Genomic DNA, 13,766 nt, shown 5'->3' with positions numbered 1-13,766 from the left:
CCTCTGAAAAAACTCAAATTTATTTGCAGTTTAAGAAAAAGACTATTTAAAATTAGAATTTTGGGACATTTGCCGAAATATATCAGAAGGTTTAGACATCATGTAAACGGACAATCCACACTGCCTGTCACTACTTGAGCCAATTCAGCAGAGTCCCAGGAGTGTTTATTCCAATCCTGCCGGCAGCCTGGGAGAGCAGCAGGTCATCCCCAAGCATCTGCTCTTATATCAGGTAGAAGGAGGAAGGTTACATGGGAAAGTAGGCAAAGGGCATGCCACATGGGCAGTTTACAGGTAACAGGCTGGAGTATGCAAAGGGCTTGGGGTCTTCAAAGGCTGGTGACATTCAAAAGGCTGGCAGCTCTGGGTTCTGCAGCAAAGTTGTTCATCTTTCCATGACCATGCGCAGCTCCCTATGGGGAGGATGGGCTGCATCTCCAGCTGAGCTCCCTGGTCCTGGGCTACTCCCAGCCAGGCCAGAACGTGCCTTCTTTAATTAGAACAAAACAGTCATGGCTAGCAGAGCATGATGACTCATTCTTATAATCATAGCTGGTCCCCAATATTCTATTTCTGCCCCTATCATTTGCTGGTACAGACCAGTAGTCCAAGAAGACTTTGTGCTTTTTAATTAAAGGGGAAAAACCATTTTTTTTATTTTATATCACTTTACTTTTGATATTTAAATTCACTTAATTAAATTAATTCCAGTCTTATTCAGCTTGACCACACATAAACTTTTCTTTCTCAATTCCTTTTCATAAACCTTCTACATCTTTCCTTGTTCAATTTAATTTGTCTCTTGTTCTTTTAAGCACTTATAAAAAAACTATCTTAAAATTTTTCTATTTTAATTTTCTTAAAATGCAGTTATTAATTCCTTCCATAGTAACTAGGATGATTAAACCTTAGAAATCTTAATTTCTAATGAAAATTTAAAAGTAAGTAATTATGAAGAGTCATGTCAGCATTCTGCAATACATGCCATAGCCTCTAGGAATACAGGCTCTTTCACTGGAAAGTGTATTTTATAACTTTAAGAAACATGCTCCAACAAAGAGCAAAATATTTGATTAACAGATTCAGATTCATCTTTAGTTTCTCTGTAATCCTACCTAATAAAACAATAATATGCAAATTAATCATCACTTTGCTCCACAAGCCATGCCTACCAGCCAATCAGAGCAAGTATGCAAATAAACCAAGATGGCTACAGCCATAGAGAGCAGGAAGGAGGTGTTTCCCAGCAACAGAGGAAGCCAAGCTTTCTACCTGCCCTTACAGGCCTAAGCCTCCACTCAAGGCTACAAAGTTTCAATTATAGAAGGTAAACAAATCCAAACAGAAACAGCTGTCACCATAGGGCAAGCAAGAGGGTTGGCTCCACTCCAGGCTACAAAGTTTCAATTGTAGAAAGTAAATATATCCCAGATACCAGGGCCTCCGTTTGGGCCAGCCTGAAAACCACCACAGGCACCCTCGCTCAGGCTGCCCTATGCCCCAAGGCCTCTATTCTATCTAATAAAAGAGTAATATGCAGATTGACCATCACCCCAACACATAAGATGGCTGTCCCCATGAGGTCAGAGATCCTGTCCTTATGTGGGCACAAGATGGCCAGCAGAGGAGGGCAGTTGGGAGGGACCAGGCCTGCAAGGGAGGGCAATTGTGAGTGATCAGGCAAGTAGGGGAGGGCAGTTGGGAGGGACCCAGGCCTGCCAGGGAGGGCAGTTGGGAGGCACCAGGTCTGCAAGGGAAGGCAGTTGAAGGTGATCAACTCTACAGGGGAGGGCAGTTAGGGGTGACCAAGCCAACAGGAGGGGGGCAGTTGGAGGTGATTGGGTTGGCAGGGGAGCAATTAGGCATTGATCAAGGTGGCATGCAGAAGCAGTTAAGGGCAATCAGGCAGACAGGCAGGCAGGCAGGCGAGCGGTTGGGAGCCAGCAGTCCGGGATTGTGAAAGGGATGTCCGAATTCTGGGATCAGGCCTAAACTAGCATTGGCATATCTTCCGAGGGGTCCCAGATTGGAGAGTGTGCAGGCCAGGCTGAGGGACTCCCCTTATCCAGTGCACGAATTTTGTACACCAGGCCTCTAGTAACATATATCTGTTAAAAATTTTTACATGAAATCTTTTTATTTGCTTACATTTATTTATTAGTTCTTAACAATTAAGTTTAGATTACCCGTGAAAACTCTATGAGACATTAAATTCAATTGTTAGTATCCCACATTGTTTTTTTCTGGTGACAAATTTTGCAATAGAGATAACATGAATGTATTTTTGTAAACCCAGGTAAAATGAAAGAATTATACTTAATACTGATATCTTTAAAGACATGTCTCTTTTAATTAAATCATCAAACTAAATATTTTCCCCAAACCTGAAAAACATTCGGGTTAGTTTGTTATATTTCTTTTTGTTGTTATTGTTAATCCTCACCTGTGTATATTTGATTCATAGAGAGTGTAAGTGAGGTTCAATTCTGATCATGCTATATTTCTTAATTTATATAAGCACTTAATTATTCTTTAAGACATTTAAACAGAACTTCTTGTAAATTATTTTTAGAATTTAGTTATATTGATATCATCCATATTCAGAAAAATACTATTTTCATACATAAGACACATGGATAAACACAAAGATGTTAATGTGAGAAATATTCAAACCTGTGAAGAATTTTTGTGACTTTACTTGCCAAACTGTCTACAAATGCCAGAGAGCAGAATCTCAACAGGAGAATGGCAGTTTTTCACCTTGTTTTATGCATTTCAATCAAAGGAGATAATGCTCAGGAGAATGGCAGTTTTTCACCTTGTTTTATGCATTTCAATCAAAGGAGGAGAGGTAGGTGGGCTGCAGGAAACCCATTGGGGATAGATTAAGGAGGCGGGAACCTCTGGGATTGGATAAAGAGTAAAATGATGGACAAGTGCTTCCTTTACTTAGGTGGGTGCAGGGTAGTAACAGTCACTAATTAGCATGATGACAGTAACAATGAAGAATCTGTGTGCTCTGTCCTGGCACCCAGCATTTGGTTGTGCCCTGAGGGGTCCTGAAAAAGGGAAGTTAAAGTTACCCTGACATCTCATGGGGAGGTTACCTGAGATGCAGAGAGACAATAGGCTCAGTTAAGGTAAAGAGTGACCTTGTCAGGGAAGATGCTGGCCTACAACCTGACTATCCACCATCACTGCTTTTAGTTAAAGTTTTCATTCCAGACCATCCTTTGTGGTGACTTTAGGTCTCTGAGTTTGCAAGATGGCCATGCAGGCCTCCCCTGAGCTGCTTGGGTCAGCACGTGGCCCCTCTCGTCCACAGCAGAATGGGAGTGTTCCTTGCACATTCTGAGGTGGCTTCAGAGGAAGCTGGGGTTGTGTTCTGCTGGTGCGTGCGGTGCAGGGGGTGGGAGGTGGGGTCAGGAGGTCAAGGGCCAGACCCTGGAAGAGAATGAGGAGGCTGCCCTTGGTCCCCGATGCAATGGAGAGCTACTGCCACGTGTCGGGGTGGGAGAGAAAGACGGTTGTGTCATCTTCAAGCTGCCATTCTTTTGAGAACCAGGGCTGCTGTGAGGTGAGCTCCTGGGAGGGAAGAGCAGAAGGAAGGACCTTTGCAGAGGTCTGGGCGATTGCTGACAAATGTCTGGGTTGGAGAGTGTCCGTCACAATGCCAGGCAGGGCCACCAGGACCTGTGACGGATGAGGTGGATTGTGGGGAAGGAGAACTTTCTGGCTTGGGGAACTAGTGGATTGTTGTGCGAAGGAGAAGCAGGAGGAGAAGCAGCTGGCGGGAGCTGGAGGGGATGCCTTCCCTGTAGCTGAGGATGTCAGAGGTTCTGGAGGCAGTTGGGTGCCAGTGTTCTGGGCTCCAGAAGCCATTCAGGGCCACACAGCACAGATGATAAAAAGCTGTGGGCAGAGGTGAGGTTACTAGAGCGGAATGCTAGTGGGAAGAGGATCCTTTTGTTTATTAAAACACTTTCAGTTGATAAAGGCTACCCTGTTAAGTCTAAGGCCAGAATCACCTAAACATTAAAATGAAAATCGACCTCAAATGAATTTGTGTTTGTGATGAGGAATCAGAGCACCTCAGCCTTTGCTCATAACCGGGTTCTGCGTGCATTGGGGCCTCACAAACATGGGCCGGTGATGTGATGGTTTGCTGTTCCTGACACAGCGCCTGTGGGAGTGGGTATCACTGCACAGAGGCTTGGGACAGGTTGTTTCGTCACGGGGCCCCGGCCACACTGCTCAGGCCCCAGAGCAGGCCTGGTCGGCTCTGCTGTCCCTACCTGTGGGCTCCGAGGCCAGCTAGGCCTCAGGGCATGAGTGTCGCCCTCAGGCTTTTGGGACTGAGCTGTTCTGCCATCAGATCAGATCTGCACAGGCTGATCTGACAGCTCTGAGCAGCCTGCATCCTCAGTATGCAGCATGCCGCGGGCGTGAAGGAAGGTGTTGACATATGTGATTACGTAGACTGTTACTCTGAGAAGAGTCTGACCAGATTTTCACTTCTCTCCCCTTACCTGCTCTCCGATATTTACCACGGCTGGAACATATGCCAGGTGCCCTCCTGGCCTTGAGGAGACACAAATAGATTTCTGCCTCTGCCCTCCTCTGTCCAGCCTACAAACTGGGTGTAGACAGTCAACCACTGAGCATTCTGCTTTACCCCATGAGTGAGTGTAACACTTCCCTCGCCCCTCTTGTGCCATACAATCCTGCACTCACCCCTGCACACACCCCTGCACACACCCCTGCCCACACCCCTGCACACATTCCTGCACACACCCCTGCACACACCCCTGCACACACTCCTGCCACACCCCTGCACACATTCCTGCACACACCCCTGCACACATTCCTACACACACCCCTGCACACACCCCTGGACACACCCCTTCACATACCCCTGCACACACCTCTGCCCACACTCCTGCACACACCCCTGCACACACTCCTTCACACACCCCTGCCCACACCCCTGCCCACACTCCTTCACACACCCCTGCCCAAACCCCTGCACACACTCCTGCACACATCCCTTCACACACCACTGCACACATTCCCTTCAAACACCGCTGCACACACCCCTGCACACACCCCTACCCACACCCTAGCACACACCCCTGCCCAAACCCATGTACACACCCCTGCACACACTTTAGCACACACACTCCTGAATACACCTCTGCACACACTCCAGGGCCAGCACCACGAACGAAGGAGGTTCTAGACCGGATTCGCCAAGAGCATGGCTGTCTTGACCCTTTCCATTCCGCTCTCTCCCATAGCAGACACTTGCTGAGGCCTTCATTCCTGAACAAATATTTTGTTGTTTGTAGCTGAAAACAGTTTTTGTTCCTAGGAAGTGCACAGGCACCCCCAGGTGCAGACAGGTAAACAAGCAGCCAGAGGGAAGGAGGCCCCGCCTCCAGGTGGGGGGAGGGGACAGGAGCAGGGGTGGAGAGGAGCTTCTCTGGAGGAGGGACTGGTTTGCACAGGAGCTGGAGCTGCTGATGGTGCTGGGCACTGAGTGGGAAGGTCCTTTGCACAATCACTGAGGTCACAACAGCAATGTTTAAAAAAAAAAAATACATATTTTATTTATTTATTTATTACAGAGGGGGAGAGAGAGAGTTAGAAACATGGATGAGAGAGAAACACCGATCAGATGCCTCCTGCACACCCCCCACCAGGGACGTACCGACAACCAAGGCACATGCCCTTGACTTGAATTGAACCTGGGACCCGTCAGCCCGCAGGCTGACGCTCTATCCACTGAGCCAAACTGGTTTCAGCACAACAGTGATGTTTGCACGCGTTTAGCCCAAGATGTTTGCACAAATTGCACACACTGTAAGCAGTGCCCAGAGTGAGAACCAGAACACCACTGGCACCTGCAAGTGACCCCATAGGTGACCCGGCTGATGAGCCTGCAGGTGGCCCACAGACCCCCTCTGGCACTGCTCTCCTCCGAGGGTGGTGACTTCTGTGCTGTGTGCTATAGGCACACATAGGACATGTTCTGTGCCTGCTTTCCTTTGCTCAATATGATGCTTACTAGAGGTCCGGTGCACAAAATTCATGCTGTCCCTCAGCCCAGCCTTCACCCTTTCCAATCTGGGATCCCTCTCACAATCCAGGACTGCTGGCTCCCAACTGCTCGCCTGCCTGCCTTCCTGATTGCCCCTAACTGCTTCTGCCTGCCAGCCTGATCACTTCCTAACCACTCCCCTGCCAGCCTGATTGACACCTAACTGCTCTCCTACCAGCCTGTTTGCCCCTAACTGCCCTCCTCTGTGGGCCTGTTTCCCCAACTGCTCTCCCCTGTAAGCCTGGGTCCCTCCCAACTGCCCTTCCCTGCAGGCCTGGTCGCCCCCAACTTCCTTCCTCTGCCAGCTTGGTCACCACTAACTGCTCTCCCCTGCAGGCTTGATTGCCCCCAACTGCTCTCCCTTGCAGGCCTGGTCCCTCCCAACTTCCCTCCGCTGCTGGCCATCTTGTGGTGGCCAACTTTTGTCCACATGGGGGCAGGATCTTTGCCCACATGACAGCCATCTTGTGTGTTGGAGTGATGGTCAATCTGCACATTACTCTTTTATTAGATAGGATAGAGGCCTGGTGCACAGGTGGGGCTGGCTGGTTTGCCCTGAAGGATGTCCTAGATCAGGGTGGAAGTTCCCTTGGGGTGTGGGGCAGCCTGGGCCAGGGGCCTGTGGTGGTTTGCAGGCCAGCCATGCCCCCTGGTGACCCAAGCAGAGGCCCTGGTATCTGGGGTTTATTTATCTTCTACAATTGAAACTTTGTAGCCTGGAGCAGAGCCAAGCCTTCTGTTTGCTCCTTGACCGCTGCCATTTCTGTTGGGATTTATGTATCTTCTATAATTGAAACTTTGTAGCCTTAAGCAAAGGCCTGGGCAGACAACGGTGTGCGTAAAGCTTGGCTTCCTTCATTGCTGGGGAAACCCAAGCCTCCCTCCTGCTCTCTGTGGCAGCAGCCATCTTGGTTGGGTTTATTTGCATATTTGCTCCTGATTGGCTTATGGGAGTGCTTGTGGACATCGCCAGTGGGTGTAGCAGAGTGATGGTTAATTTGCATTACTCTTTTATTATATAGGATGAGATTCATCATCAGTCATTTTCTCTTCCACACACCATTCCACAAACACCATTTATTCACTTTGCTGGAGACTTCTGGCTAGTCTTTAGCTTGGGGACCCTGAGGGTGCTGCTGTGGGCATTCTGTCCATCTTTGGTGGGCATACACATATGCTTCCATTGCACCTGGGCTCCGGGTAGAGCTGCTGGTCCTGGGAGTGGGCTCAGGAGGAGCTCCTGGTCCTGGGGTGTGGGCTTGGGAGGAGCTGTTGGTACTGGGGTGTGGGCTCATGATGAGATGCTGTTCCTGTTGTGTGGGTTAAGGATCAGATGCTGGTCCTGGCGTGTGTGCTCTGGGAGGAGATGCTGGTCCTGGGCTGTGGGCTCCAGGAGGAGATGCTGGTCCTGGGTTGTGGGCTCTGGGAGGAGATGCTGGTCCTTGGGTGTGGATTCAGGAGGAGATGCTGGTCCTGGGGTGTGGGCTCAGGAAAAGCTGCTGGTTTTTGGGTGTGGGTTCGTGACGAGATGCTGGTCCTGGGGTTTGCGCTCATGAGGAACTGCTGGTCCTGTGATGTGGGCTCGGGAGGAGATACTGGTCCTGAGGTGTGGGCTCATAGGAGCTGCTGGTCCTGGGGTGTGGGCTCAGGACGAGATGCTGGTCCTGGGGTGTGGGCTCAGGATGAGAAGCTGGTTGTTGGGTGTGGGCTCGGGACGAGATGCTGGTCCTGGGGTTTGCGCTCAGGAGGAGCTGCTGGTCCTGTGGTGTGGGCTCAGGAGGAGATACTGGTTCTGGGGTGTGGGCTCGGGATTAGCTGCAGGTCCTGAGGTGTGGGCTCAGGAAGAGGTGTTGGTCCTGGGGTGTGGGCTCAGGACGAGATGTTGGTCCTGGGGTGTGGGCTCAGGACGAGATGCTGGTTCTGGGGTATGGGCTCAGGACGAGATGTTGGTCCTGGGGTGTGGGCACTAGAGGAGATGCTGGTCCTGGGGTGTGGGCTTGGAGGAGCTGCTGGTCCTGGGTGTGGGCTCAGGAAGAGATGCTGGTTTTGGGGTGTGGGCTCGGGATTAGATGCTGGTCCTGGGGTGTGGGCTCAGGAGGAGAAGCTGGTCCTGGCATGTTTCCTCAGGAAGAGATGCTGGTTTTGGGGTTTGGGCTCAGAAGGAGATTTTGGTCCTGGGGTGTGGGCTCGGTACGGGATGCTGGTCCTGGGGTTTGGGCTCAGGAGGAGCTGCTGGTCCAGGTGTGTGGGCTCAGGACGAGTTGCTGGTCCTGGGGTGTTGGCTCAGGACGAGTTCTGGTCTTGGGGTGTGGGCTCGGGAGGAGATGCTGGTCCTGGGGTGTGGGCTCCAGGAGGAGATGCTGGGCCTGGGGTTTGTACTCAATAGGCGATTCTGGTCCTGGGTTGTGGGCTGGAGGAGCTGCTGGTCCTGGGTGTGGGCTCAGGAAGAGATGCTGGTTTTGGGGTGTGGGCTTGGGATTAGATGCTGGTCCTGGGGTGTGTGCTCAGGAGAAGATGCTGGTCCTGGGGTTTGGGCTCAGGACGAGAAGCTGGTCCTGGGGTGTGGGCTCAGGACGAGATGCTGGTCCTGGGGTGTGGGCTCAGGACGAGATGCTGGTCCTGGCGTGTCGGCTCAGGAAGAGATGCTGATTTTGGGGTGTGGGCTCTGGGAGGAGATGCTGGTCCTTGGGTGTGTTCTCGGGAAACCACTGCACCGTGTGCTCCTGGGACACCGCACGAGGGTTCTGGGTCCCCATCTCTTGCGATACCTGGCATGTTCTGTTCAGGAGGCGGCTGATACACTGTTGTGGTTTGAAGTGGCATTTTCCTGAAGCCCAGTGAGCTGAGGCCTTTGGATGGAGCTGTTAGGGAAATCTGGCCTGCAATGGTCCTGCCCCTATGGGGTGTCCATGTGGTGGTGAACTGTGTTAGTGCTGCTTTCCTGGCCCTGGGTAACCCAGGAGCAGTAGACCCTGGTGCTCACCAGTTGCCCTCACCCCACGAGGGCCTGAGCTGGTGGCCACAGGGTTGGAAAGGACTCAGGGTGACACACCCTTGCTGTCCTCGGGGAGGCAGCTCCTGGAGGCTCTGCCTGGACAGGAGGAGGCCCCTGCCCTGGGCGGGAGGAGATGGGTTTGGATGGAGGATGGGAGGGCGCTTTGGGCAGGTGGCAGGAGCAGGTGTGGAAAAGGCTGAGGCCGGGGCAGTGCTTCTACCCTGGGGACTGGGGAGGAGTTGACAAGGGAGAAGCCCTCCAGGGCCAGGGGATCAGGGAGCAGGGCAGCTTCTGTTTGCCTGAGGCCACGATTCTGCCTCCCGGGACAGGTGGTGGCGCCCCTGCTAGTCCTGAGGAGACCAGCTGAATGGCCAGAAGCACTCCTCATGGAAGCACAGCTGCGGGAGGATGGCTGAACCCGGCCCATCCCACCCTCCCAGGGAGCAGCATGTACGGGAGAGGGCACAGCCTGTCACTCCTCAGCTCCTTGCTCCTCCGGCTCCTGTGCTTTCAGAGCAGATGAGGGTGTCACCCTCCCTCCCCACAACTTGAGCTTTTTAACAAGTGGAGCCCCATGAACCATTCGGCCCAGAGCACCACCTGCCTGTTCTGGTGGGGAGGGAGGATTCGAACCTGAGCTTGCAGAGGGAGGACAGAGGCCGGAACCATGGGCACTGCAGCGGGCAGGGGTGGGTAGGCGGTGTCTGGGTACCGGGCTGAGGGCACTCTGGCAGGCACGCAGGCCTCACCGCCCGACCCTGTCTTGCAGAGTCATGTCACGCCCAGGCCGGACACAGGCTCCATGAGGATTTCTAGAAGATGCACCGCGTCTCTGCACCTCTGTTGCTGCTTTTCGTGTGGCTCCTGACAGCGGCCTGCAGCCCCCACGCCCTGAGGATTGGTAAGTGCTGCTCAGCCTGCACCCTGGGCTTGCTGCCTGGATGGGCTCCCTCTCAGCACCCCAAGTGTCCACAGGGGACCCTCTGCAATGTCCCCTCGAGTTTGGCTGGGCCTGGGTGGTGGGGTGGAGCCGCTGACAAGTTCCCGCTGTGAACGACAACGCTGCTAAGTCTCCGTTACAGCCTGTGACCAACAGCCCACCCCAGACGGAGGAGGCGGGATGGCCCTGGGGCTCCCAAGTACAGGGAGATCAGAGAAGAGAGGCGGTCTTGTCTCTGGTCAGTGGAAGAACTTGGGAAGAGGCCAGGGAGTCTTGGGGTACTCTTGGCTGACTGCGCTGAGGGCCCTGGACGTGGCCTCTGTTTTCCCTGGCCTGGTCCTGGGGTAGAGCCAGCTCACCTCAGTGATGTGTCCATGCTCTCCTCCCGTCTTGCTCACCGTGGGTGTCTCAGCCACATTCCATCCCGGGAGGGGCTCAGCTCCACCACCTGGGAAGCCTCACGCTCCTCCCAGAACCAGGCGAGGCTTACAACTGCAGGTGGAGGCACTACTGACTGGGCCCAGGGACACAGTCCCCGCCGCAGGGACAGGAGACATTTCAGCCCAGCAGACACCATGCTTGGATCTGATGTCCTGGGGCAAATGGGGGTGTGGGGTTGGGGCATCTGTGCGTACATGGGAAGGGTCAGTGTGGATAGATCTGTGGGGAGTCATTCAGCAGGTGGGCTGTTGTCACACAGGCCTGTCTGGCAGCAGGGCCGAGGGGAGGAGCCAGGGAAGAGCCTGGAGGGACCCACGCACCAGGCAGGCTGTCCAGGCGAATCCGCACGTAGATTCCCAGGTAGAGCACTACCAGCAACGCTTATAGATTCCTCCCGAAAGGGTTAGAGGCTGGTTGAGGGGGTAGATGTCGAGTACCAGGGAATTGGCTTAAAGCTTCCAAACCCCCCTGTTAGGGTCAGAACTGCCCCGAGGTCTCAGAAGCTGGAAGAGTGGGAAGCTGAGGTGGGCGGGGCATGCCAAGAGCAGAGACTGGCCAGGCAGGTGTCAAGGCCAGGGCCACGCTGCTGCTCTTCCCGCTGCTCCAGGTTACGTGGAGGCACGTGTGCCCAGGCCCATGACAGCGGTGGGGGGACTCCTCATCGGGACACGTGGTGCAGTCTCCTCAACCCACCCAGCTCGCCCTCTGCCTGCTTCATTTCTACCGAAACTCCAAACCCAACTCACTTTGGTTTAGCAGCAATGCACAATGGTTCACACCCTTAAGATGCGCCATTTATAAGATGCCCACGTTATTCATCATTTGCTGCAAGGTATTCCTAAGTGTGACCGCCAATTTCCACTTGTTGCCGTGGGAGGTGGAAGCCGATGGAGAGGAGCTGCAGGGCTTGGGGCCCGGCCCCGGACCCTGTTGTCCCGGAGGAGCAGGCAGTGAGCGGGCAGCTCCTTTGTGGCTGCACCCAACGGGGCTTCCGGGGACCCTCAGCCTCTCCAGCCACACTGGGAGTGCTGCTTGTCCAGTCCCTCAAAACTCTGCTGGACTCAGTGCGGGTTCATGCTTGGCCACTTAGGCTGCTTTCAGCCAGGCCCCGCCGCCTGTCCAGGCAAAGTGGGCCTCAGCTCCTGCAGAGGCCAGAGAGCAGACATATGCCAACAGAGGGGAAGGAAGGAAAACCAAACCAGCCCTGCCAGGACCCCTTCTTCTGTCTCCTTGGTTATCTGGGAGCCAGGAGCTCTAACTCTCCCAGAGCCTCCGTTTGGAAAGGAGGTTTCTCCAGTTCAGTGAGATCTGCAATGGGGCGGGGACAGGTGGGGACAGGTGGGGACAGGTAAGGACAAGAGGGGACAGGGGAGGACAGGAGGGGGCCGATGGGGGCAGGCGAGGGCAGTAGGGGAAGCCGGTCATGAAAACACAAGGAGCTGTCTCTTGGCTGCCTGGCTGCTAGGTGTGGATGGCTGACTTTGTGCAGGAAAAATGTCAAACACTCGTTAGGTCTGCACCTAAAGGAGCCAGGCCAAGTCAAGTTGTGAGAGTTGAAGAGATTCCATTGGCTTCCCTACAGCAGGCAGAGACCAGTGTGTAGAGTTGCCCAGGGGTGGCCCATCACACCTCCGCTGCTGCCACTGCTGGCAGTGCAAGCCTCATCCGGCCCTGGTTACCTGAGCCTCAGGGAGCCCTGGGTGGCTGGGCAGCTGCCATCTGAGGATTGCCTGAGCCACGACCGGTCCTGGGCTACTGAAGGTGGGTCTGGCTGCACCATGCACCTGCCAACAACCTCACCACCAGCTGGGCTGAAAGGACTGGGGGAGTTCGGTGGGGCTGAGGGGACTGGGTGCTGCTATATTTGTGACGGTGTGATGGTCAATTTGCATATTCCCTCTTTATCCGATAGGATGGATTCCAGCATACACTTCCCAGTAGGAGAGATTGTGGGAGTGCACCCCCTCACACACGGGTGCAGCGAGTTGTAGAGGGTGTTTTCTACAGCTGGGACGTGAGACAGAGTGGCTGGGAAAGGAGCATGGGCCAGCTGCTTCAGCTCGCTGGGAAGTCAGAGAAACGGGGCCTTGGGGACAGAGGGGCGGGGGGTGCCTGGGAGGAGCTGCTGCTGCCCACCGCTGCCCTAGTTGCAAGCCTTGTGGGGTTCCTTAGGGTTACAAGATAAGTGCCGTGATGGAAGAAGTGGGTGCGTGGGACAAATGTGCTCCAGGGAGGGAGAGCGTGAGCTAGACCTTCGTTTTAGGGGTGTTATAGGCTTGGCATTTAGGAAGGTCTTAGGGGAGGATCTCAATAGAAAGCTCATCAGTTTCATGCTGATGTACCCACGTGAGACTTATTCCCTAACTTCATCTGTCCTTGGGTGTGGTTGGCAAATGGCATTAATTTGGTTTCTGTTCTCTGTCTTCCTGGGTGGGTGTGTGTGTGTGTGTGTGTGTGTACGTGTGTGTGTGTGTGTGTGTGTGTGTGTGTGTGTGTGTGTGACTTAAGCTATTGACCCTCTGGCGTCCCTGGTTCAGGGAAGATGGGACTTACCAGTGGCATCGACTTCCAGATGCTGCAAACTCTGTCACCTGTCTCGGTTTCCCTGTCCGCCTGGCGTCTCAGCTGTGCTCAGCAGTGGCAGCTTGCACACACTGGGCTGAACCAGCACTACTGGTCCTTGAGTGTCTGTGGCACGTCTCCCCCTGCCCCAGGTCCCTTTTCCCCTCACTTATTTTTTCCGGGGTTTCTTCCCACCTCCAGCCTCAGAGTCGATGAGCACCCTCTGCACCCTCAGCCCACTCCTCCGCGGCTGTTTGTGGGGAGGCAATCAGACCACGGCCCTGCCTGGGGCTGCAGTTCCGCTCAGTGAGGCAGCCTGTCCTTTAGCACACCTCCCGGTGTCCAGCACGGGATGAGATTTGGGGGAAGAGAAAGGGATTTTATTTATGACGGTGAGGCTGCTCCCAAGCTCCCCAAACTCACACATGTCCGCCTCTTCAGTCATTGGTCAAAATGTCTTTTGAGTTCGCTTTTGTCCCTCTTAGTCCTCTGAGCAGTGACTTTGGGACGCAAGTTAACACATGCTCTGAGAAGACCTCGTCCGCCGGCCCTGTGACTGAAAAGGACCTTCCTTCCCTGGTGACAGTGGATTCTGAGGATGGCATTTCCCATTCTGCTGCCTTCACAGATGAGGAAGGCGACCCAAAGAGCAGCCATTTGGCCAAGGTAATACAGCAGGCAGGTGGCTGGGCCGCTGGCAGCCATCGGGGACCCAGCCGTCTCCTTGA

At 53.8% G+C, this 13,766-nt stretch overlaps 1 protein-coding gene across 3 annotated transcripts in view; it reads left to right on the top strand.

Moving 5' to 3' along the window:
- Positions 1 to 13,766, top strand: part of GRIK4 (glutamate ionotropic receptor kainate type subunit 4) — a 245,804-nt gene that overhangs the window by 42,636 nt on the left and 189,402 nt on the right. For all 3 annotated transcript variants that reach the window (XM_084868424.1, XM_084868422.1, XM_084868423.1), the window contains one exon: positions 9,865 to 9,996. In XM_084868424.1, coding sequence (XP_084724550.1) covers positions 9,915 to 9,996 — 82 coding nt within the window. In that variant the 5' untranslated portion in view covers positions 9,865 to 9,914. The remainder of the gene's footprint in view (positions 1 to 9,864; positions 9,997 to 13,766) is intronic.

The sequence above is a fragment of the Pipistrellus hanaki genome (assembly GCF_964339955.1).
Source record: "Pipistrellus hanaki genome assembly, chromosome: 19".
NCBI classification, from domain to species: domain Eukaryota; kingdom Metazoa; phylum Chordata; class Mammalia; order Chiroptera; family Vespertilionidae; genus Pipistrellus; species Pipistrellus hanaki.
The sequence above is the reverse complement of the archived record's forward strand: the minus strand, read 5'-3'. Positions and strand labels throughout refer to the sequence as shown.